Source organism: Candoia aspera, chromosome 15 (genome assembly GCF_035149785.1).
Source record: "Candoia aspera isolate rCanAsp1 chromosome 15, rCanAsp1.hap2, whole genome shotgun sequence".
NCBI classification, from domain to species: domain Eukaryota; kingdom Metazoa; phylum Chordata; class Lepidosauria; order Squamata; family Boidae; genus Candoia; species Candoia aspera.
This window is the reverse complement of record NC_086167.1, coordinates 2,381,001-2,405,088: the sequence shown is the minus strand read 5'-3', so window position 1 is coordinate 2,405,088 and position 24,088 is coordinate 2,381,001. Positions and strand designations below refer to the sequence as shown.

At 48.0% G+C, this 24,088-nt stretch overlaps 1 protein-coding gene across 1 annotated transcript; it reads left to right on the top strand.

Moving 5' to 3' along the window:
- Positions 1–1,302: 1,302 nt before the first annotated feature.
- Positions 1,303–24,035, top strand: MLEC (malectin). The gene is made up of 5 exons (XM_063315627.1): positions 1,303–1,605; positions 10,276–10,454; positions 11,778–11,954; positions 13,134–13,191; positions 18,336–24,035. Exons 1-5 carry the CDS (start codon positions 1,392–1,394, stop codon positions 18,563–18,565), a joined length of 858 nt encoding a protein of 285 aa, XP_063171697.1. The 5' UTR covers positions 1,303–1,391; the 3' UTR covers positions 18,566–24,035.
- The last annotated feature ends 53 nt before the right edge of the window (positions 24,036–24,088 follow it).

The following is a 24,088-nucleotide window of genomic DNA, read 5'->3' as shown; positions in this document are numbered from 1 at the left end:
CATGGCTGGATTCCCACCAGATCCCTGGGTCCTTGGTTGTCAGCTGCAGTCGCTGAAGTCGAGACGCTAGAAAATGCAGGTTGAGGAAGGTTCTTCTAAGAAAGCAGGGAGTCAACTGCCTGCAAGCAGGATGAAGGAAATGCACTCTGCACATGCACAAGTGCCAGCAGCAATAGTGCTTCTGTTTATTATACCCTTATTTCTAGACAAAGTAGACACACAATAAACAATAATCCATCACAACACAATTGGGATAAAATAATGCACTATAATAAGCTCTATACAGTACGTGTTTTTCCAACTCGGCAACTTTAAGATGTAGGGACTTCAATTCCCAGAATTCCTCAGCCAGCCATGTCTGGCTGGGGAATTCTGGGAGTTGAAGTCCCCACATCTTAAAGTTGCTGAGGTTGAGAAACATTGCTCTATACTTCACTTATTTTAAATCAACGTCACAGGCTCTTTAAGTCTTAATAGCAAAGTTTGCGAATATGCCAGGTGTGCTAAAAGGCGACGGGGAGACCAGCCGCTGCCTCATCACGGGAAGCAATAAGATGCTTCGCTTACACGCCACGCTAACCCGGGTTCAGCCAGGAGCGCGAACCCACCAGTGTTCCCACGAGGGCAACGCTGCCACCCGAAGCCATCCTGAACCCCCATCGGCCGGGAAATTAAGAGCGATCCCAGCATCGAGGGCGCCCCTACTCGAAGACAGGCATGTGCTGTCATGGCAACCGCCAGGCCTCTGAGCACCCGGACATCAACTTCCGGCTTCCTGCCAGCACGACCTCCACAATCCACCGCGCTCAGGAGCCGCGCTGTAGCTTTCTAATTGGACAGCCTGCTTTGGGCTGTACCACTACATCGGGGTATCGGTGTAGGGAAACAGTTGCCGGGGAAACAGAGACATCGCGGTTCCTCCTTTTCTCCTCTCTCTGTGGCTTAATAAGCACGGGAAGCAGAGGCTTCCTGAGAGAAGCGAATTCCCGCGCCCCCGTCAGATCGCCGTGGAACGGGCCACCGCCTCACTCCGTCCCCAGGAAGGCGGGAAGCGTCGCCAATGGGCGAGAGAGTCTTCCAATCGGCTTCGCCCGCTTGCGCTCTCAACGTACCTTGCTGCCAGCCCCACGCCGCGCACCTATGGGCCGGCGGTCGTGCCGATATGCAAATCGCGGGATTCCAGCAGCCAACGAGGCCGCGCGACGCCGCGCGGCGATTGGCCGGCGTCAGGCTAGCCGGCACGGCCAGCACGCTTGGATGCCCCCTTGCGGCTGAGGCGGTGGGAGGCATGTGCGAGAGGGGCAGCGGCAACGGCAACCGCGGCGGCGGCGGCGGCGGCGGCGGGGCGGAGCCGTTGCCGAGCTGAGGCGCCAGCGCGGAAGGAGCCGGAGATGGTGGCCGCGGCCGGGGGGCCGCAGCTCCGCGCCGCCTCGCTCTTGGCCGCGGCGCTGCTGCTGCTGCTGCTGCAGCCGCCGCCTCGCAGCGTGGCCGGAGCCAGCCTGGCCGAGAACGTGATCTGGGCCGTGAACGCGGGCGGGGAGGCCCATGTGGACGTCCACGGCATCCACTTCCGGAGGGACCCCCTCGAGGGGCGGGTGGGACGAGGTGAGCTCGCCGGCGCCGCGCCCGCCTCCCCGGCCGGGGGGCCCGCGTCTCCGAGGGCGGCGGGGCGGGGGCCGCTTCGGTTCGGGCTGCGTGGGGCGAAGGCGAGGCGGGCCGCTGCGGCGTCCCAGGGAGGCGGCCGGGCTGGGCCGGGCCGGGCCGGGCCGGGCTGGGCGAGGAGACCGGGGCGTTCGCGGGACGGGGTGGCTGCCGGTGACGCTGGCCCCGCCGTACAGCTGCGGTGGACCTGCCCCGTGCAGGGGCAGCCTATCTGGGTGTCGGTGATGCAGACGAGCGGGGTGGCTGCCCGCCTGGCATCGGCTTCCAGAGGCGTTCAGGACTGCTTTTAGAAAAGAGGGTGTTGAACTGGGAGGCCTTTGGACGCCTGTCAGGGCAGGGAAGTCGGTGCTCCCGCGAGTCTCGTTTTCCCGTAGCGCTGGGAGGAAGGTCAAGCTCTGGACTTAAGAGCGTTGCTGGTCAGCGGTGAGGACTTTGTCTGCCAGCCTGGATCAGAAGCACCGCACTGGGGAGCAGCTTCCCCGCTGTCAGTAACGGTGTAAGCCTGGGTAGCAGAGCGAAGGCATGGTCTGCGTTATTGTGGCCCAACGGCCGTTATTACAGCTTGAGCTGTAGCCCAGGAATTAACCTGGAAAGCCCACCATTCCCATTCCGCCACACCCGTGGACACCTGGCTCTGCGCTCGCATCCAGAGACTGCTCTCTCAGAATTAAAGCTCAGTTTTCGGTGGGCACACTTCCAAGGAAATGCTACGGGGTAGAAGCCTCTTAGTACAGGGCTAGCCCCTCACCCCGCTGCAGATGAGGCTATTGATGCTAATAAGTGTTGGTGTGAAAGAGGTTGAAAGAGCATTGATGGCACAGATGCTTAGCATGGTCCAAGGCACTCTGTAGTTGCTGTTAGCCAGGAGTGATGCAGATCTCATTACCAGAACAACCGTGTCCGGCTTTGGGGCTTCCAGGTGTGTCGGACCACAACTCCTCTGCATAGCATAGATCCCAGTCCTCCTCCTCCCTTTCGCTGATTCTGTCATTCGTATCCCTGCCTCTGCTGCTTCTCACCCAGCACCAAGCTCCGGGAAACTCTGGGGCTATTCTCAGATGACACTTCTGCCTTGCTGCCTTGATGTGAGTTCCAGCGCATCCCCTGCATGCAGGCAGAACTTTAAGCAGTGAAACACTCTTCTTTGCTTCTCCCTGGGACGCAGAAGGGAAGGTGAGGATGGGTGAAGGGTAGCCCAGCTGCTCTGACCTTGCTGGGCTTCCCCTCCCCTCACTGCAGAGGCCCGTTCTCTTTCCTCCGAGCATCCCCTGCTGAGCATCCCTTGCTGATCGGCTTCTCTTTTTTTCACCATTTCCCAGCACCTTGATTTTTACAGTCCCTCCCCCTCGTCCTATCTATCTGTCTCTCTCCCCGTATTGGCTTGTTGTGGCTGGATTTTGTTGCTTCGGTCACTCTCTGGGTTCTTTTGGCAAGCCGTTATAATCTTCTTTCCTCTTATGACCGTTAAACTGCAAATGTGGGGATCTTGAACCTGAGCCTATGCTCTGTTCTCCTCTTGATCGGTATGTGATTGGGGTGGGGACAGCCTGTCCAGTGTGTGGGACTGGTGGAGGTAGCTGTGGTTTCTGCTCAAACAAACAACCACAGCAATTCCAGGTGCTTTTTTTAAGGAGCTGTTTGTGGTTTCAGTGAACCAGAAGCTGCTTCTTTTCTAACTTCTTTCTTATAAAATGCTGCAATAATTTCTGTTGCTTGCTCTTTCTACATTGCTTGCTTTTTTTCTTCTGCACTGTGCTGTTTTTTTGATCTCCCAGACTCCTTGGGCTGGTGGAGAGTAGAAGATTTTGAGCACAGTTGCTTGACATTTTCATCACTTTGTCCTCCAGCGGCTCCAACTGTTCTCTTCCTCAGTTCATCTGAACTCTCTCAGCTTCTTCACAATGCTCATTTCTAGGCCTGTTAACTGTTAAGCGGCTTGCCTATTCTAGGTAGAATGACAGAATTCTAGAGGGTTGTACTGGAAGGACACAGTACTTTGACACAGTGCTGCAGTTCCTGCTTGCACATTTCCAGTAGTACTTTCACTGATGGGCCAGGGGGCATGATGAGTAAAACCTTAGTAGACTGTGGGTTTTGCAGAACAGATTAATAATTTATTTTATATCCTGCCTTTATTTTATTTTTTTTAATAAATAACTCAAGGTGGCAAACATCCCTAATACTCCTTCCTCCTCCTATTTTCCCCACAACGGCAACCCTGTGAGGTGAGTTGGGCTGAGAGAGAGCAACTGGCCCAAGGTCACCCAGCCGGCTTTCAGGCCTCAGGCGGGACTGGAACTCTCGGTCTCCTGGTTTCTAGCCCAGCACCTTCACCACTGGACCAAACCGGCTGTCATCTTCAGTCATGCCTATTGTCTTCTGGGGGTGTTTACACATATGGAATGTGATTTTGCTGTATAAGCTCCTGCTTCTAGCGGTATTGAATGAAATGTCAGAAGTTTTAGCCCTGGGCCCTGTAGCTTTTAAAAACTACAAGTTTATTAACTATTTGCATGGATAAGACAAATGCTTAACAGATTTGCAGTTGACAGAGAAGTAAGTAGGATAGTTAATGTACTAAAAGGTAAAAACAAAATTCAGAACCATCTTGGTACATTGGAGGAATAATCTGAAAATAACAGAATAATTCCTATGATGAGAGATTGAAGGAATTTGGAAGGAGTAACATTGAGAAGGGAAGACTGAGGGTGGAGCTGATAACCCTCTTCAAGTACCTGAAACCACGTCATGTGGAGGAAGGTCAAAATCTTGTTCCCTTTCTTTGCAGAATGCGGGACATGAAATAATGGATTTAAATGGTAGGAAGACAGATTGTGAATGTTAGAAGAAATTTCTCAAGAGTAAGAGCCGTTTGACAGTGAAATTAAGTCCGAGAAAGGTGGTGGTCTTTCTTTCACTGGATGTGTTGAAATAAAAGTTGGTCTTTTGGGGTGCGTTAATTTGGATTCCTGCACTGAACGGGGAGTTGGACTTGGTGGTCTTAGGGCTCCTTTAAAGTTTTGATTCTCTGAGCTTGCCCTTGTGATCATGCTACAGATGTCTTCTGACTGTGTAATTGAACTATCATCAGGCTTAATTATACTAAGCAAAACCCAGATTTCTCATTGAAAATCAATATGCGAGACATATTACACTGAATCTCCACTTTACTCACTTTCTGTATTGCATTCATATCGTCAAATTGCTCTCTGATGTCAAAAGAAAGATTCTTCAGAAGTTCAGTTCTCATGCAAGTGTTTAAATTCTCTTCTCTATGTTAATTGTAATTTAAGGAGCCCACACATCTGGAAGTTACCAGGTTGAGAAACTTTGGCTTGCAAAATCTGGACTTGCCACAAGTCTATAAAAAGTATTTCAGCCTCAGGCTTGCTGCAATATTCTTTTGTCTTGTGGCTACAGGCTGTTGGGTTTATGCACACGTGCAGTCTGTGTCTCGTCGTCATATCGAGTCAAACCCTCGAGTTTGGCTTTTGCAAGGGAGACTGTGGGAGAAGACCTGGCTGTGTACTGTACGAGGATACGTCCCAAATGCCTCTTCCCAGGAAGCCAGTGAATGCGGCCTTTTTCCCAGCCGGCTGCTGCAGCTCCGTGCAGGCCCTGGGTCTGCTTCCCACTCCCTGCCTCACCTGGGAGTAAGGCTAGCTGTGGGTAAAGGGAACTTTGTTGCTTTGTTCCCTGTGTTTATATGCTACTTTTTCCTGGTTCGTAATTTGGAGCAGTAAAAGAGACAAAGTAAAATTGGGGGAAGAATGGCGACTCTTCGGTGCTGTTGTGTCATGACTGTGCAAAGTGCCCCTGGATGGAAAGTCTGCTTGCAAGGAGGAGCAACTGAGGAATGGGCCGCATTCGGGCCAGTGGTGGGCCCAGGGAGTCTCACGTTTCTGAGATGCAGCCAGGTGGGAGGGCTGCTTGTGACAGGGCCGTCCCTTTGCCCCAATAAAGAGATGGCTCTGGGGCCAGGCGGGCCTGTCAACAACGCTTTGCAGCTCCATTTCTCTCTCAGATGCTCCTGAGTTGGAGACGGTATTAACCGCTGTCCTTTGCCAAGGCTTTTTTGCTGAGCTTTTTGGGAGAGGAAGCCCAGGCAAAGATCCAGACCGGAGGCTCGAGCTATGCACATACTCTGAGTATAGGCTTGTTGTGGGCATTTTGCATTGGATTCAAAATTAAAATCCCTCAAAATACTCAGGCTTGGTGCTGAGGTAGGGTTAGTTTAATCCCCCTTTCCCCTATATATTATATTATTTTACAGTAAAACATATTTAAACTATAAATTAAAAGTCTTCTCAAACTGTTCCAGAGCACCCCCTAGTTGAGAGAGGGAGAGGCTTTATTGAGTTGTAACCTGACCACCTGATGAGTATATCTATTTCACATTCATGAATATTTCCCATATTCATTTTCCCTGGATTAAATTATCTTGAGTTCTGAACACAAGGATGTGTTTTCTCTTCTGAGCTAATTCTTTGCATCTTCCTCTTTAATCCTTCCTTTTCTAACTTCCTCCCTAGAATCATAGAGTTAGAAGGGATCCCCGAGGTCCTCTAGCTTAAGTCCCTGCTTGGTGCAGGATCTGCTGCAGCATTTGGGACAGATGGCTGTCCACCCTTGGTTTCAACACCACTTCAGAGGCACCTCTCTTGCAGCTTTTACCATCATACCTAACCTGTAGTTTCAGCCTCTTGGATCTGGTCTTAGATCTCTGAAGAGCACTACCCCGCCTCTCCCTGGCCTTCTCTTCGCACGCGGAACACGCACGCCCACTCCCTTCATCCAGTCTTGGTCAGATTTGGTTTCCGGAGCCTTCTCCACATTGATAGCTGTCGTCTGGACGCCCTCCGGTTTGTCAGTGTCCTGTTTGGACTGTGGTGCCAGAATCTTTATGGTATTATGAGGTGTTTTTTTTTTAAAAAATATGTTGGCTGTAAACTATTGGATGATGGAGAATATGACGTCCTCTTCAGCTGTGCAGGTAGTTTTTATTATTGTGTATTGATTTACTCCTCCTCTGTTAGATTCCATCCCTGCTTGGATATCTTTCTGTATTGTTGGGGACTGGGTGTTTTCCCAGACTATAGAAATGTAGGCATTCAGACTTGCAGATGGGAGTCAAAGCAGGAAGGATTCCCTACTCCCAGATTATCCTAGACTCGTTTCTTTGCAGGAGCTTCCAGGCAAGTTTTTCTGAGGGTGAGCCAGTCTGCTGAGAACCTGCTCTGAGAGTAATGCAGTTGCTCTCATTGCAAAAGCTGGGCAGAAGCAACCTCCTCAGGATCGTAGCACTGAATCCACCAAACGAATAGAATAACAATTTCTCTTACTGGGGACTTTAAGCTTGCAACACAATTTATTTTAATCTGCAGCCTGCTGTTGGGAATTTTTGGCCCAAGGAAGATTCAGGCAGGGTCTTAAGCCTAACTCCCGACTCATTATGGGGGGAGATGGGCGGTGGCAAAATTTGATGAATGAAATTCATTCTACTGTTCAGATCTAGTTTTGCAGCTTGTTCGTTAATAGAGTTTGCTGCACTTTGCTGTTAGGGAGTGAATTATCAGTGATGAGTACATGGACTTGAACTAACGCTGTCAATCTTCTAGTAATTGATGCTTAAATATAAACTGGCTGTTGCTTTTGGATGACATACCCATGTGTCATAAAAGCAGCATTGTTTCTGAAGAGGCCCTCTCTTATATGTGTGAGAAAGGAGTGTGGCTTTAGCCAATAGTTATATCAAAAAAGAGATCTGCTTCCTGGTTAATCGGGAATGATCTGTTATTCAGTGATGTTGTAATGACATGAAAGTACTGTAGCCATACATAAAATAAAGACTCTTATCAGCAGTTTCCACACCCATTGCAGTCTGAGATTGTGTTGCTCGTCTTCGGTAGATGAAGCCAGAACCAGGGCGAGTGTGCACTGACTTCCGTCCTGAATGGCTTCTCTGCTGGGATGACGGGGAGCGAAGTTTTCTTCCCCTGAACCTGAATATCTTTCAAGCTGGATAGCACACTTTGCCCTAAACAAGTATATCCAAGTTCTGCAGGTAAATTGAAGCACGTGCCCCTCCAAGCGACACCCCCACGATCTAGCCATATATAATTTCAGACGCCTGCATGGTCAAATACAACACAGCACAGGTTGCAGTCCAGCTCCCTTCCGACCACCGTAGTATTTTGAGAGGAACATAAATGCATTGGACGATGTGTGGACAGCAGCGTGTTGGGGAAGGCTGTCTTAGGGGAGTCTGCGTGGGATAAGCGTCATTTGCTGCTGCTTTGATTGGTTCTGAGCTCAGCCCTTCAGAAGGTAAACTATCAGGCCCATCAATAGATTGGTTCCAAAATGGTATGTCAGTGGGAAGGGATCTGGGCCACAGGCTGTGCTGTGCTGTGCTGTGCTGTGAAGTTCTGCACAGCTCCACGACTGGGTGCCCGTTTTGAGGAGCATCTGCCTCACCCTGAGCTCCTCATTGAGCAAGGTGGTCACTGCTGTTTTCTCCTGACCCTGTAATTGTAGGGAACGGCTCTGTGTTCTTTCTCCCTTGTAGTCTCAGAAATAATCCACGTGGCTTCTGAAAGAGGGAGAAAAAGTTCTGTGCACCCCCTTGGTGGAGCTTCTGCTGCCCTTCACTCCTTGCCTTGTTGCTTGTAAGGAGCAGGAGGGCCGAGGGCACGCTGGGGTTCGCGGAGGACAGGAGGGTTTCCCCTGGACGCCCCTTCTCTGGGGCTGCTTTGAGGAGGCATTTAACATGGGGCTTCTGGTTGGCTTGGGGCTCGTGATTCTCAGGTTCCCTTTTCAGCTAGCTCTTCCTGGCAAAGAAACCCTTGCTGTGTTCCTGAACTCGGAATAGCTGAACCACTTTGGGTTTGGGTGGCTTTTTCAAAAATTGAAAATGGAAGGAAACTCCACTGTACTCACACTGAAAGGAAGAGTCCCATTTCTGAAAGGTACATGCTAAAGGGTTCACACAGTGGAACTCACCATTTGCTTCGAGCAGCGTATCTCAGCCTTGGCCCTTTCAGGTGGGTGGACTTCAACTCCCAGAATTCCCCAGCCACCCAGGTCCACACACCTTAAAGTTCCCAAGGTTGAGACAACCCTGGCTTAAAGCCTCCTCTAAGAAGAGGTGATTTTGTTGTGACTTTGCCCTGGGCTTTTTCTGGGAGGAGGGTTAACATCCCAAATGGGGGCATACACGGAAGGATTTGCCATTAACAGAAGTCGACGGAAAGGAGATCCTGAATGTACTGAACATTTCTCATGGGAATTACAAGGATTTTTATGTCAAAAATAGCTAATTGAAGGCTTCTGCTTGGCTGTAATAAGGCTGTGGTCAGGCATTTTGTCATAAAGTCATAACCTTTAGGCCAGTGTTTCTCAGCCTTAGCCGTTTTACGATGCGTGGACTTCAGCCCAACGCTGGCTGGGGTATTCTGGGAGTTGAATTCCACGCACCATAAAACGGCTAAGGCTGAGAAACGCTGCCGTAGGCTGTCTAATAGCATTTCCTCAAGCAATTTTTTCTGGGCTATGGGTGGCTGAAGTTCCTCTTGTTATTTTGTGACTCCTTTCTCCTCCCTCCCACATCCAGAAAAAAAGAGGGAGGAGAGCTACTTCTGGAACACAGCAGAAATCAGTTGTGTAAAATGGTATGTATTCGTTGCAGGTCTGTTCCATCCACCTGTCAAAGAACTCGGAGAAGTTCATATCTTAGAATTTTAAACCATAAAATGTATAAATCATAAGACAACATACCATAAACACTTAAAATGAAAATAACCAAATGAAGAGAATTTGTTTTATAGTATCAAAGTGGCTTGGAAATGTACAGTCGGCTATTAATATACCACTAATTCAAGATCTTAGTTTGGTAAACAGGAAGATGTAACGGAAAAAGCTTGCATTGCTGAGAGGAGCACAGCTGTATCCCTCAACAAGTTGCCTCCAGAGAAGATCCCAATACTGGGCAGACTTGAACCTCCCGGGATCTTTTCACTTATTGGCTGCAGTCCTGAGATCCACCAACTGGGACAAAGTGGCAGCTCACAAAAGTGGACATAGATTCACTGGGAGAGATGCAGCCGAACGTGTATTCAGCTCAGGACTTGGTTTTCGGCACCAGAGTTTGAAGTTCATTCACCCACCAATCACCTTCTGGTTTTGGCAAAGAGTTCTTGATTCAGTAGCCTAATTTAGGAGGGAAGAAAATGCTCCTCTGTTTATGTTAAGCTACTGAGAGTAGGAGGCCCTCGCTGATCCGCCCCGTATCGCTGGGAAATAGGCCAGTAGATTCTGGGCCAACGTGAGCCAAACGTCATGGCGGAATCCTTGGGTTACCTCGTGACTGCCTTGGTCTGAGCCTGCAGATGCGGCTCAAGTCAGCCATGTGTATCTGTGGGCTCTCCGTGTGCCGTTTGATCAGGGAGTTCTTTCCTTAAAGTTTGGGAGAAGGAGGAGGGGAGGGGAGGGGAGGGGAAGCTAAACGCGTCAGTGTGGGGGAGGAACTTTGGGGCAACATTCACACGGGCAAAGGTAAACTGCAGAATGCTTAGGGAATGTTCCCATTTTATTTGTTTGTTTGTTGGACTGCAGCTTCTGACTATGGCATGAAGTTGCCGATCTTGCGATCCAACCCTGAGGATCAGATTCTCTACCAAACGGAACGCTACAATGAGGAAACATTTGGCTATGAGGTCCCTGTCAAGGAAGAGGGCGACTATGTCCTCGTACTGAAGTTCGCTGAGGTCTATTTTGCGCAATCCCAGCAGAAGGTAAAAAAACGTCCGGACAATTCAAGTGATTCCTAGCAACGGTTCACCTTTTTTGTGAGTGAACACAAGCATCCGCTGAAGGTTGGTGGAGCTGAAGAGCGGCTTCCGAGAGGCCTGGGTTGGGGAGTTCTCCTTGACGTTTCCAGCGTACGGCTTATTTGCCCCTGAACTTTGGAGGGGTGTGCTTCTGGGCTCTGGAGGGTGTACAGACTGGGCCATAAACTTTACTTCTGACTTTTTTTTTGCATAAAGGTATTTGTCTTATTTTGCCGGTGGTTGAGTATGCCATTCTGTCTAAATAACACCTCCAGATGTTGGCACCCCCTCAAGATGAGGCACAGAATAAATAAAGTAGTATTTCTCTTGGCTCAACATTTACTGAAGCATAACACACAGTGGTCTGAGTTACGCAGGATTCCTCACCAAGGAGTACAGAAGGGTGGCCATTCCATTTTTCATGAGGAGAGTTTTAAGTAGCTTGAACCCTTGCCTGTGCTGTGCCAAGGCCTACTTTTCTGTGTGCTGCTAGCAATTCTCGAAGAGCAGGTGGCAGCTGTAGCCAGGAGGGCCTTTGCTCAACTTTGTGTTGTGCGCCAGTTATGCCCTTTCCTGGATCAAGAGGCCCTCCGGTCAGTCACTCATGCCCTAGTCATCTCCCGTATAGACTACTGCAATGCACTCTACGTGGGGCTACCCTTGAAGAGTATCCGGAAGCTACAGCTGGTCCAGAATGGGGCTGCGTGGGCAATTCTTGATGCCCCTAGATCGGCACAAGTGACACCATTGCTTCACGAGCTGCATTGGGTACCAGTCTGCTTCCGGGTGCAATTCAAGGTGTTGGTTATCGCCTTTAAAGCCCTTCATGGCATGGGGCCAGGGTACCCGAGGGACCGTCTCATCCCCATGACATCAACCCGTTGCACCCGAGGTCATGTTGCGTACCCCGTCAGTAAGTGAATTCCATCTGGCGGGGTCCAGGAGGTGGGCCTTCTCTGCTGTGGCACCCGCCCTGTGGAACAAGCTTTCCCCAGAAATGGCAGATTCCATCTCTTGCCTTCCAAAAACAACTGAAGTAATACCCCTGGAGATGGTTAGCACTCTAAAATGGCCCTTTAGATATATGTGAGTGATATTCCAACTATCATTGTCATCTGGATTTTATACTCTATTTATGTTCAATATTATATTTATATTTATGGTATTTTAATGCTTTTATCTTTGTTGTAAACCACCCAGCGTCCCCCTTTGGGGGAAGATGGGCAGTGGCGAAATTTAATAAATAAATAAATAAAGTCGTCTTTTTTTTTTTTTTTTTTGTCTCAGGTTTTTGACGTGCGTCTGAATGGCCATGTGGTGGTGAAGGACTTGGACATCTTTGACAGAGTTGGACACAGCACAGCCCATGATGAGATTATTCCCATCAGCATCAAGAAGGGGAAGCTGAGTGTCCAGGGAGAGGTTTCGACATTCACAGGGAAGCTTAACATTGAGTTTGTCAAGGTAAAAAACCTGCATGGGCTCCCCCTCTTTCCATTGCAGAGGTATGCGAGCAGCTATAAGACAAATTTGCTAAGCACCTTTTCCCCTTCAGAAGAAGGGCCATGTCACTGTCCTGTGCAGGCAGAGGAGCCTGAAGAACCCATGTCTATTTCATGTAGAAGCAAGTTTTATCTCAAGCGTAAGGGGCCGTTAGAGCAGGAAAGAGGTACCGACTTTTCTTCAGCCGTGAGCTGCTGTTCGTCCCTTTTAGGGAAGGGCAGAATGTTGCTCCTGCAGTGCTGCTGCTTTCATGCCAAGATCTTGCAGAGGCTCTGCATCAACAAGCACCTCTCAGGATATGTGTGTCTTAATGATACATGTTTTGCTGTTGGCTAATCATCTTGCTTCCCTGCTCTTTCAGGTCTGTGATGTTTCAGACCATTAATACGCAGTTTTAAAAAAAATTCAAACCTCATTCTGCAGACTGAATGTGGCGTCTGTGAATTTTCCAATTCATATTTAGAGTTTGAAATATCTTCCCTCTCCTGAGTGGATAATCAAATAATGTGAGGTCCTAATATAATAATAAATAAATAAAGCAAACTTTATTCCTGCAGATGGCCAAGAGATTATGGTCTCCAGGGTTGTGTACATAAATGTACATGAGCATGCAAACATGCGTGTCATGGCATATTGTAAGCTTCCTTGATGATCATCCAGTTGAAAAGCAGAGTACAGCTCTTTTAAAGAACATTGGGATTTGCTTGAATGCATAGAATTTTTTTGGAACTGATGGGGTACCTGAAGTGCATCCAGTCTGAATCTCACTCAGTGGAATGTAAAATGTTTGCATGTAATGGAGTTTTGGGCTTGGCCTGAGGAAAGCCTGGGAGGGCAGTTGACGTAGATGAACTTCTGTGCTTAGAAAAGTCTAGGAGATACTTGGCCTCTGCAGGGATTAGCGGTGGATTAATTGCAGGGCTGGTATCGGGTCCTGCCCATCAGCACAGCACCATTTCTTCCAGTGGGCTGTAGTGCAGGCTGGCAAAGACCCCGCAGAGCCTGACCTCTGAACTGCCCTACAGAGCTGCCATAAGGCCCTCTTGTGCAGCCCCGACTCTATTAAACAGTTTCTGAAGGTGGGCTCTTCCAAAGAATCTGATGGTCAAGAAAGAAGTTAATCTCTCTTGCTTTCCACAGGGGTACTATGATAACCCAAAAATCTGTGCACTGTACATCCTCGCGGGAACAGTGGATGGTGAGTGTTCCTTTGTTAGCATTGTCCTCACGTTCCTCCTCTGAGCACCCAGGCAAATGACGAGGGATCCTTTCTCTGTCTTAGGCGGGGCCGAAGGACAGCTCTGGGTCACGCAATGTTTCTCCCTAGTCGTTGTGTTCCAGGGCTGCTAATGGTCACAAATCTGGGTTGGCCAAATTTTATAAGGAACTGAAAAGTAAGATGAAAGATTTTTTAAATTGTGGAATGGAGACCTGGAGTATCCAATGTTGGGGAATCAGTGGGTCCAGGTGTTATGAAATGTAAAATATAATACATTTAAAATGGAAACTTAATTCATCAGAAAATACTGCTTTGTGTTTATAGGATCCCTCAAATAATGTTCGAAAAGGGATGGGTCTTAATTTTTTGAACTCAGCATTGGAAGAAATTTGAAGTTCTTCCATTCATGATGTGGTCTTGCCCAGCTGTAGTCTCATTTTAGTTTCAAGTCATTACCTATATCAGTACAACTTTGGGAAGAAATAATTATAATTTAAGGAACTTAATGGGATGTTAAACTAAATTGCAAAAACATGGAATTTGTCACCTCATGAAAAGCTTTAGCTCTGTCAAGTCTGGGGCACAGCAGAGAAAATAACGTGTAGATGGAAATAACTCCTGATTTTAAGAAGTGGATTCAGTGTATGAATCTGTTGTTTCTGAAGTCTAAAAAGGGAAAGATGAAGTAATGTTTCTGTATGGTCTAATATTAGTGATAAACTTAAGGATTGCTTTAATTTTATATTGCTACCAACAGTTACTATACAGATTTTTTTCCCTCTTTCTCTGTTAATTAGTTTTCTCTTTTTTGTCTCATGTAATTTATTTTAATCTATCTAGGGTTTTTTCTTCACTGTATAACCACTATTTATCTTTTTTCCCCCTTTTGGTGCTGTGCTTTTTTGTATTTCACTATTAAATTAAAAAAAATTGGTTGGCTCAACTAGCCTTGTGCTTAGTCACCAGAGATGGAGAAAAGGGTTAACTCCGCCTCTTCTTGTTAGAAGGCAGGGCTTAAAATTTCTTCCTGTCTTGTGGAGGAATTTTTAGCTCTTTAAGGAAGAAGCAGGAACTTCCCCCTCAGCTCTGTTTTGAGGGCCAAGTAAAGAGGAAGAAAAGCAGAATAGTGTGTGACTGAAGACAGTCCGTAATAGTACACAAGCCAAACAATAGGCTGATCAGAGGCCACTGTGGAGCGTCTACATGGTGGTAGGTGCTTAGAGGACTGGAGCAGGGAGGGATAAATCTGGAACCAGCTGAGGCTGAGCACGTGGAGGAGGCCCTGGCACCAGCAGTTAGTCTTGCAGAAGATCAGGATCCTCCACCAGTGAACAAGGCAGCAGCCAGTTCTAACTGGGGGGCTAAAGTTGTTGTTATGGTTAGCAGAGGAGGCGCAAGCCAGCCTGTTAGGCCCCAAAGGGCACTGAGTCCGTTCTGCTTGGATAGGACATGGGAACCCCAGCCAGCTTCCTATGACCAGGTCTCCATGGGTTCTGTGTGACTCTAAACCAGCTGATAGAGAGCAGAGGCTGCTCCAGAACAAGCAGGAAGAGAGGACAGCAAGCTGCCACTATTTCCAGAAACACACCAAGCAAATCTTGTCCTTTTCGTGCTTCCTCGTCGTCGTCTTCACATTCACACAGGAAGGGGAAGAAGTGAAGAGTGAAACACATAAACAGTTGCAGAGAAGATAAATGTGTACGGGAGGTGGACATCCATCCCAGCAGTGTCAGAGGCAGAGAGGTGGGCGTTCTCTCAAGCTTGGTATTTTCAACTGTCACCACCCAAAGGGATAAGGAGGAATTCTTGTACCCTCAGGAGTCGGAGGAGAGAGTCACGGAAGATACCTAAAGCCCATTCCTTGTGGAGTTTGGATCAGGAGGAAGGTCAGCTTTTAGATGATGGATGACTTCACACCATCTGCTTTTTCCCATCAGAGAGTGTTTAATGCTGATTTATTCCCGATGTTACTTGATCAATCAACAAAAGTGCTTAACTCTTATCAGGCCCTGAGCCTTCAGGATGGAGAATTAAGAGCAAAAGCCATGGTATCAATTTTACTAGTCTTGATGAACCTTTTAGAGGCTTGTTTGCACATCCTGATCAGACCTTTTCCCTGGAAGTTCCTCAGATTTGTTGACTTCAGCACCCAGGGTATTTTTCAAAGTGATATGTCCCATGTGGGACACTCAGGATTCACTGTTCCAAAAAGTGTCCACGTTGGTAATCTGGATGATTTGCTTATTGGATTGTTCTCAACAGAGAAAGCAGCGAGCAGCCCAACTCAGTGCCTCTAGGATCACAGTGTCCTGAAATCTACAGGTTCACACCCTCAGAGAAATCCTGCACTTGGGAATCACCATCATCAGCACAGAGGAAATAAAACTATACCTGTCTCGGGGGCACACCCTTAAGTTTCAAAGGACTGTGAAGGCCCATGATACTGGCAAGATCACAGGGTGTGACAGCCATGGCTCTGGACTCAGTATCACAGGCCCGATTCTGTTCCAGGACCAGACTGCCCTCAGATTCCTCTACATAGAATGGTGCCAAGCAAGGCACTTGCTATTTCCATCCAGCCTGGCACAGGAAATGCCAATCGTACATGTCTAATGGAAGGAGGAGCAGTGCTGGAATCATGGAACTATCATGAGGGGGCATTGTTCATCAACCAACTGGGGACTGAGGGCTGTACAGCTGGCTCTGAAGGCACTACCAAACCAGGGGAGTGGGCAGCACCAACTGGAACAGATGGAATATATTATGAAAGCCTGTGTAAACAGTTACGGTGGATCCAGATCAGGGAATCTTGCGAAGGAAGCCACAAGGCTAGTGGACATCTTTCCATATGAGCCGAATACTTAAGAGTATCATTGAACACCACAGCCAACTGGCTGCGTTGTCAGCTGTTGTCACAGGAAGAATGGGTCTGGCTCTGGAGATCCTTCACAAATTCTCCGCAAGATGGGATTCCTCCACGTTTGCTTGTTTGTGACAGTAAGCAATAGACAAGTGAAGTGTTTTGTCTCCAGTTTCAGGAGGATTCAAAACCCTGGTGGCGCCATGGCCAGAAGTACCGCTCTTTTCATTCCCATTGATACTAGCACTGTCCAAAGTGGTGCGTAAGGTGTACCAGAGCTCAAGGCAATCTGGCCTAGGAGGCTGTGGCTTTCCACTGCAGTGGAGGTAACTGAGGAGTCCAAAATGCCTGGACCTCTTGCCTCAAAGCCAGTATCCGGTTGGCTATGTTTATGTGCCTGGTAATCGAATGGGAATGTCTCCTGAGTCGCAGCTCTCCAGTAGAAACCATCTTGGCTTCAAGGTCCGGAGCCACCACCAAAATCTGTCGTCTGACTTGACAGGCTTTTAAACAGTGGTGCAGAGATGTATGGCTCCAGTTGCAGGGATGACAGAACTACTGGGTTCTTGAAGGCAGGACCGGAGAGGCGTCTAGTAACGGTTGGACTATACCAAGGCAGCCCCCTTGGGCTCCATCACCTTGATAACAAAGAGCATCTCTCTCTGGCCATCCTCACGTGTGCACTTCTGTAGCTGTGCAGCCTTCTGTCGTCATTGTTGATTCACTGTTTCCTCTTATAAGACTTGTCATTAGTTCTTAGGGCTCTAACCATTGTTCCCTGCAACCCATCCAACAAATACCCTTAACATCCTCAAGCAGCCTTTTGGGTAACCTCATCATGGTTAGGTGGGTTGGAAACTAGGGGAACTGTGTCTTCTCCATCGGGACAAGGTAGTGCTAAGACTGAACCCTTCCTGTATGCCCAAGGTTGGTTCCAAATTCCACGGAGCACAAGAGGGTGCATGCTGCAAGTTCCACCCAGGCCCTTCCCACCCTAGAGAGCAAACCTGGCACAAGCTACGGTTGAGCGAGAATATCATTTTGATAACATCGCCGGCTTAACCTTTTAATGCTTTCCTGGCCACTAAAAGATAGGAATTATTCCCACAGTGCTGGAAGAAAATAGAGTCAGAGATGGTTCTAGCTCCTAAGGGTTTAAACATTAACTTTTTCTTGGCTAACCGCTACATGCTCTTCTTCCCTTTGCCCATGCTTCCTGCCAGTGGAAAGGTTTTCTCTTGTTAGAGCGCATTATTCAGCAAACCCCTTGAACTAGACTCGGCTGAAGTCAGCGCTGACTTTGCCACCCGAGGAAGGGGTTTCCCACAGGAGACAGGAAAACGTCTTAAGCCCTGCCTCAGGCTGAAGGGGTGGAGTTGACCCTTTATTCTCCAGGCCACCTTTCAGAAATCAGAAAGGTACCTTTTGGTGAGTCCAGCTACCATTTTGCTGAGGGGTTTCAAGTACAATTGATCAGTAAAAAACGCTAGGATGCCCCACCCACGCCCCCAAATGCAGGCTCTTCTCTTGCTGCCAAGAGTTGCTTGTCTCATCTCCTAATCCAGTTCAGCGTGTGCTAGTTGGCATGGCAGTCCTTCAGTTTTTCCAGAACTCAAAAGAAATTGGGCCAGAAAGGAGCTCCTCTTACCCTACCTGCAGCAGTTTTCCTTTTACTAAGTTTTTACAGCTGCCTGCAAGTCCTGCTGCGGGAGACACGGTCGGTAGGCTTTAGCAAAGGGGTGTGTCAAGCCAAGTGTGCTGCCACTTGCCGTTTAGCCGCGCTAAGCCAGAGAACTCCTGGAGCAGGGAAGGTGGGATGCCGCCACCTGCGAGCATCACTCCCGATTGGCTGCTCTTCTCTGGGTGGGAGAGGCGGTCACGGGGGAAGGGGGCTGGTTGCAGGTGCTCAGGCTGCTCTGGCCAGTGTCAGCCCACTTGGCTGTTGGGGGCGCCCACAGGAAATGGAGGGCGGTACGGGGTGCATGGGGCTAGGTGCCTCCACCACCTAGGGCTGGTCCCAGCCTTTCCCTCCAGGGAAAAAAGGGAGGTTTGTAACGGGCTGATAATACTAACCCTTTGTATTTTACCCTGGCATTGATAATGTTTCATATGTGCACTAAGCATCATAAACACAGTTTGAATTGTAATGGGTGAATGTGGCCTTGTGTCTCCATAGTACTAAATCCTTCCTCCTGCCGCCCCACAATTTCTCAGCTTTATGCCATGGTACAGACTATGACATTGCTTTCCCTTCATTCTACAGATGTTCCAAAGCTTCAGCCTCACCCAGGCTTGGAGAAAAAAGAGGAGGAGGAAGATGAAGAGGAGTATGAAGAAGGGTCCAGCCCTAAAAAGCAGACCAATAAGAACCGGGTCCAGTCAGGCCCCCGCACACCAAACCCCTATGCCTCGGACAACAGCAGCCTCATGTTCCCAATCTTAGTGGCCTTCGGCGTCTTCATTCCAACCCTATTCTGCCTTTGCAGGTTGTGAAAAAGACAGCAGGCACAGTGGTCTGCAAGCCCACTGCAGGAGGAGTGGGGCCAGATACCGAGTCTGTCCTGGCTTCTCCATATTGCTCATAATTTAAGGAAAATAATGGCTTGTTCAGGAGCAGCAGGTACAATAAAGGGAGAGTTTGCATCCCCCTCAGCGGAACTTTGGGTCTCGGCCAGCTGGGTGCCCCAAGCAGGCGCCTCTCCTGTCCAGAAAGTCCTGAAGCAGAACCTGGATGTTTTGGGCAGTGAACCCTGTGACGAGCAAGATGGAGGGGGAAGAAACGGGGAGGGCACGTAATCCAAAGGTTGGCTGCAAGAAAAGCAGACTTGGCCACTGAACATCCTTGCCGGAGTGATTCGCAGGTGTGGAGGGGGGGATGGGAAGATGTCCGCTGGAACGTTTGTAACTCGACACGTGGTACTTCTTTTCTCTTCTGAAGGAGGAGACTCACCCTTGTGGACTGATCTCTGGTAAAATGCTTCTGGTTGCGGAACAGGTTGAACAGGTTATCTGGGTCACCTGCTCTGCCAGGTGTCCTGAGCAGCTTTTACTTTCAGGCCGGTGGTTTCCCTGGTCGTGACAATTCTGACGGGAGCCTTGGATTGTCCTTGGAGAATTCCCCCTCGCCCACTTGTGTAACTAACCAGGTTTCTCCCCGCCTGCCCCACGCCGTGCTTTCACTCTTAGGACTTGACCCTTCTCCCTATTACATGGCGAAAACCTGACTGGTAGAAGCTGGCGCTCCAGGGGAGGAGGAGGCAGTTTTCCCGATGGCCTTCAATTTTTCTCGTGCCTGGAGACTTTCCACAATCTGAGATGATGTCTCCTTTTTTTTCCACTTAAGAAGTCCAGGGCAAGGAAATCTCAAAAGCTGTCCTGTCCTTGAGCTGCTTCGGTGGTTAAATTCTTTTAGGCTCAGTTTCAAGGTAACTCTTGAAAGAGATGCATGCCCCTTGAAGGGATCCTGCTGGTCATTCCTTTCTCAGTTCTTTTCGTGGGCACAGTCTGAAGTGATCTTAAAAGGTACTTCCTGCCGTGGAATGCAGATGGTGAGGTAGCAAATACAGGGTTGCCTGAATATCTGCAACCTAGAGAAAGATTCCCTCCTTAGGTTGTTGTGACTACTGTTGTTATCTTTCCTAAATACTTACTGGGATCTAAGGAGCATTTTTCTCCTGATGTGGCTTTCTGGTTTTCCATTGCTACAGTTATATAGTGGAATCTGGGGGAAACAAGGCAGAGTATAAGTCGTTTTCCTCAGTGGCCTTTTCGTACAGAGCGAGCATTTGCCGAATGGCTGTACTTGTGAATCAGTCTCAGTTGATACTCGGCTCGTGGTGATGGACCCCCACCGCACCCGTGCTCTGCCACTAGCTCTTCCTCCATACGCCTCACCCACCCCTCTGGTCGCCTTGCTGATGCCACCCGGTGTGATGTTAAGGCCTTCCTTGGGCCTTCATCTTCTCCCCCACCGTAATTCCCTTGCATGCACTCATGTAGTTAAAAAGTGTCATGTGAGGGTGCCAAATCATACCGCGGGTGACGTTTTCTTAACTTTGGTGATCCTGCTGTCAGTCGCAAGAGTAGTCCGGATTGAAGAGGCCAGTCTTCACCAGCAAATTTCACCTTTCTTCTCAGAAGGGTGAAACGTTTCATGTTTCTTCCTACAACCTGTCCTGTTTTTCCAGTTTCAGTGTGCTTAATTTTAAGGTACTTGCCTGGTTTCCTCCCAGGTACAATGTCAACAGGAAAATGACTGCTTTACACAGCCATTTTCTTTTCATACTGCTGGTAAACATTAAACTCAGTCCGCTACTCTCTTTCTCCACCTGGCCCAGAAAATCATCTTGCCTGGATTTGGCCTCCTTTTGGACATTTTGGCCCCAAAGTAAATTATTCTTTCCTTCATTTTATTTATTTATATATATTTCTACTACAGGGAGTAACGTATGCCCCCACGCATTTAGTATTCATTTTTTTAGGAATAAACCCCATTTGGCTGAAAATGCTGGCAGGGATTTGCAGCAGTCCTCAACCTGAAAGTTTCCACTTGCTCTTTCTCCTCATGGCTCTAAACTTTGTTTGATGGAAGAGTGTCCGTTTTCATGGCTGCTGTTGGTGAAGTGACTTCTGGCTTAGGCTGTGTGAGACGGCTGAGATGTGCTAGCCAAACCTGGCAACAGATACAGCTAGGGAAGCGGCACACCTTCGTGGTTTCACACACGTTACCCAGAAGTAATTTCACCAAGTGCCATATTCTGTTAATCTCAATTTGGAAGAATTTGATTCAGAAGCTGTTTAGATGTTGCAGGTCCAGACAGAATAATCTGTTCTTCAAAGCAGGTGGACGTTATGTGAGCTCAGGTACATAGCCATGAGGGCAAGGGGCTGCTTTTATCTTGATACTGTTGTTCTTTTTTTTTTTTTTTTTGAGTCCTTAATCTTTAAACAAAAAGCCCTTGTGGCTGTTTATTTAGGAGCGGGTTTATATTTTGCAAGTAATCTGAACAGATAAGTTGCCTTGCCTCTCTCATACCCTAATATTTCCCACTGTAAATTTGTAAGAATGCGTGTTTCCTCTGCAAACTCTGAAGCAAATTGAACATAGAGGAAGACCAAGTGGGCTATTGCAACCTCATTCCCATTCCCTTTTCCCTGCTGGGGCAGAGGCAGCTAACAGTGACTGATTATCTTCCTGAACAATTGTACTCCCTATCTCCTCCATTTCAGAGAGCTCTAAATTCCTACCTAAAGAAAGAAAGAGAGATGGTTTGTTTCTGACACGTATGGGTAGACTGAGTGGAAGCTCCACCCCCAGCAAAGTCTTTAACGTAACTAAAATTCTGCATTTCTGAGTCTTGAGGTGTAACAAATGACAACTGCCTTTATCCTCATAAGAATGTTTGACCCCAGTCACACACTAGTAAGCGCAGCCTTATCCCTATTTTCATATATGGAGAGAACATGGGCCTAATTTCCCGACAAGGCATCCCAGTGGCTTCTTTCTTAGAGGGAATTGCAGGACTGTCAACATCTGAATCTGTATCTGTATAAGCTTCTTCAGGTAGTGAGTTGGCAGGCTTTGCATGTCAAGAAGTCTCTCTCTAAAGAACTTGTTTTTTCTAAACACTTCGGGTGAGGAAGGCCCCCTGGAGCCCCACGGTCTTCACACGTGCAGAAAGTGGCGAAGGTCAACGTCTACACTTCACTTCCTGCTCTGAGATGCCACTAACAGTATGGGCACGTGTGAGGGCTTGGTCTTTCCATGCTTACATAGTCTGAAGACCAAAAACCAGGCAATCTGTCAAGAGCCTTGCAGGGTTGCCCTCCGCAACAGACATCTAAACATCAGCCATAGAACAGTCGAGGAATCTTGCCATTACATCTCGTTGTGTGTGAGGGACATCTACCCCTTTGGGGCGCTGTAAGAGTATTAAGACTGCTGTGATCTGCACACCAACAGTGTGTTGGTTCAGAAGGTCGGTGGTCAAATGGCTTATGTTGCCTTGGCATCTTGATTTAGAGGCTTTTTTCCTTTGGGCTCTTCTACCTAAGCTGGAAATCTTAGGTTTGCAGTGTAGGGTTCAAGCAGATGGCAGCATAAATAGACAAGAGGGACTTCTTGCCTGCCAGATGCCCAAAGGTACTAACGGTTCCTGCCATTGCCTGCTGTGAGAAGGGACAGTGTTCTGGCTTCATTTATGCTGATGAATGCCCTAGTAGATGTTGGAGCACAAGTCCGTGTGCAGTAGCATTATTTGGGCACGGGTATCAGGCTGCCCTTTTCTGGAATTGTTTTGTTCTTTGACCTACATCTACATTTTACTTGCACAAATACAAATCCCCCCTCCCCAGCCAGTAGGGAGAGTAAATGGTCGCTTTATAGTCCCCAAGGTCCCGTCAGAGACATGCTGTTGAAAGACGCCCTGTTTGAATGCAGCAACTTAGACATCCGAACACAGACGAGAAAGCCTACGGATCAGGTATCATAGTTTGAATTTCCTGAGGGAGAAAGGGGGCCATTTGAGTAGCCTTGGGAAGGGTCTGCAGCTGCCTCTGGCTGGGGGGTTGGGCAGGGGCTCATCAGCAGCGAATCCCAAAGGTAAAGCTCTGCTTGGACTTAAATGTGTGTTGCATTGTACAGACCAGGACTTGCTAAAAACGTGTTCGATATAAGTCGGAAAGATCGGGTGTTGGAACTTGCAAAACAGAAAGTCTAAACTGATATTGCTGGGCTTCCTTGGTCCCAAAGCAAAAGGTAGAGTTGGGAGTTGTTACCGTGCAGAACTGTTTATCCTAGAGATCTACAGGTTACCAGAACAGAGCTGTACCTTGCTTTTGAAAAGTCCCAAAGGCAGCAAGGCTGTAGAAGTCTGTCTGAGAATTGTGTGTGGTCCTTGAATGCAGTCTTCCTTCAGGAGCTAAGGAGTGATCCCTGGCGGCACATAATGCCTGCTAGCACCTTAATGTTGCTTCCTAGGAAGCTGAATAGCTGAGGAAGGTGGCAGTAAGGAGCGCATTGGCAGCCAGCCTCTTTCCAATGCCTTTGGGCTGCCCAGAGGCTCCAAATTCTCAAGCCCTGCCTGCAGTGGGGATCCAAGAATGGTGCTTAGCTTCCAAATCATTTTTTGACCAGGGCTGTTTTTTTTTTAACCAAGAGACAATTCCCTGGTTAAATGTGTGGGAAATTATTGGGGTGCCTTTGGGGAGTGCCTTGAGAGATTTTTGAGTTCACCCAGGGAAAGGGCCAGACTTTTTTTTTTAATTCACTTCCTAAGCAAATAGGAGTCAGGTCATCTTATCACAATCAGCGCTTAAGTGAAGATAATCCTTGTTATCAGTAACGAGGCAGATGCAGGTGTTGAGAGCTGCAGTCTCAGCTATCATATGATTGAGGGGCCCACCCTTTACTGTACTGTTGTGTAAGTTTCTCTTTTCTGTTTGTGCCCCTGCTTGCTCAGGAGGCATTGACCTGGCCTCCTGGGGCGGCCTAGATGTTTGCTTCCGGGTGACAGGCCTAAGTTGTGGGGGAATCTGTCCTCACTGCTGGTTTGTCATTCGCAACTGTAAACTCAATACCTAATTCTAAAGCAGGGTAGTGTGTGCAGCTGTCCTTTACTTTGTGTCTTTAATACTTTGCAGTGGTTCTTTTTATTATTGGGACATGTGTAGGTGTGCATTTAATATTGAGCTTGGGCAAAGGGTAAAAAGCACATAGGACATTGGCTTTGCAAAAGATTTCTTTTCCTGGGGAAGCAAAATAGGTATGGGTGAGTTCTGCATTAATTCTTCCCTCCACCCCATTTTTTTTTTTGGTACATTTAGCTGTTTGTTTTATAAATTTTGTTGGTTTCTTTTTCCCCCAGGATGTCTGGTTGAGGGAAATATTCTGAAAACTACTGCCTGGCAGTTTTAACCAGCAGTGTGTTAAAAAAAAATTAAATAAAACAAAATTATATTGTCACTTAGATGAACCTGTGTTGTTATTAAGTGGGAAAATGAAGGTCTCAGCTCGAA

Excerpts from the sequence above, each read along its gene's own strand:
- MLEC (XM_063315627.1), top strand. The coding sequence starts at position 1,392 with ATGGTGGCCGCGGCCGGGGGGCCGCAGCTCCGCGCCGCCTCGCTCTTG. Across the intron at positions 1,606-10,275 it reads CGAGGGGCGGGTGGGACGAG|CTTCTGACTATGGCATGAAG; the intron begins GTGAGCTCGCCG and ends GTTGGACTGCAG. Across the intron at positions 13,192-18,335 it reads CCTCGCGGGAACAGTGGATG|ATGTTCCAAAGCTTCAGCCT; the intron begins GTGAGTGTTCCT and ends TTCATTCTACAG.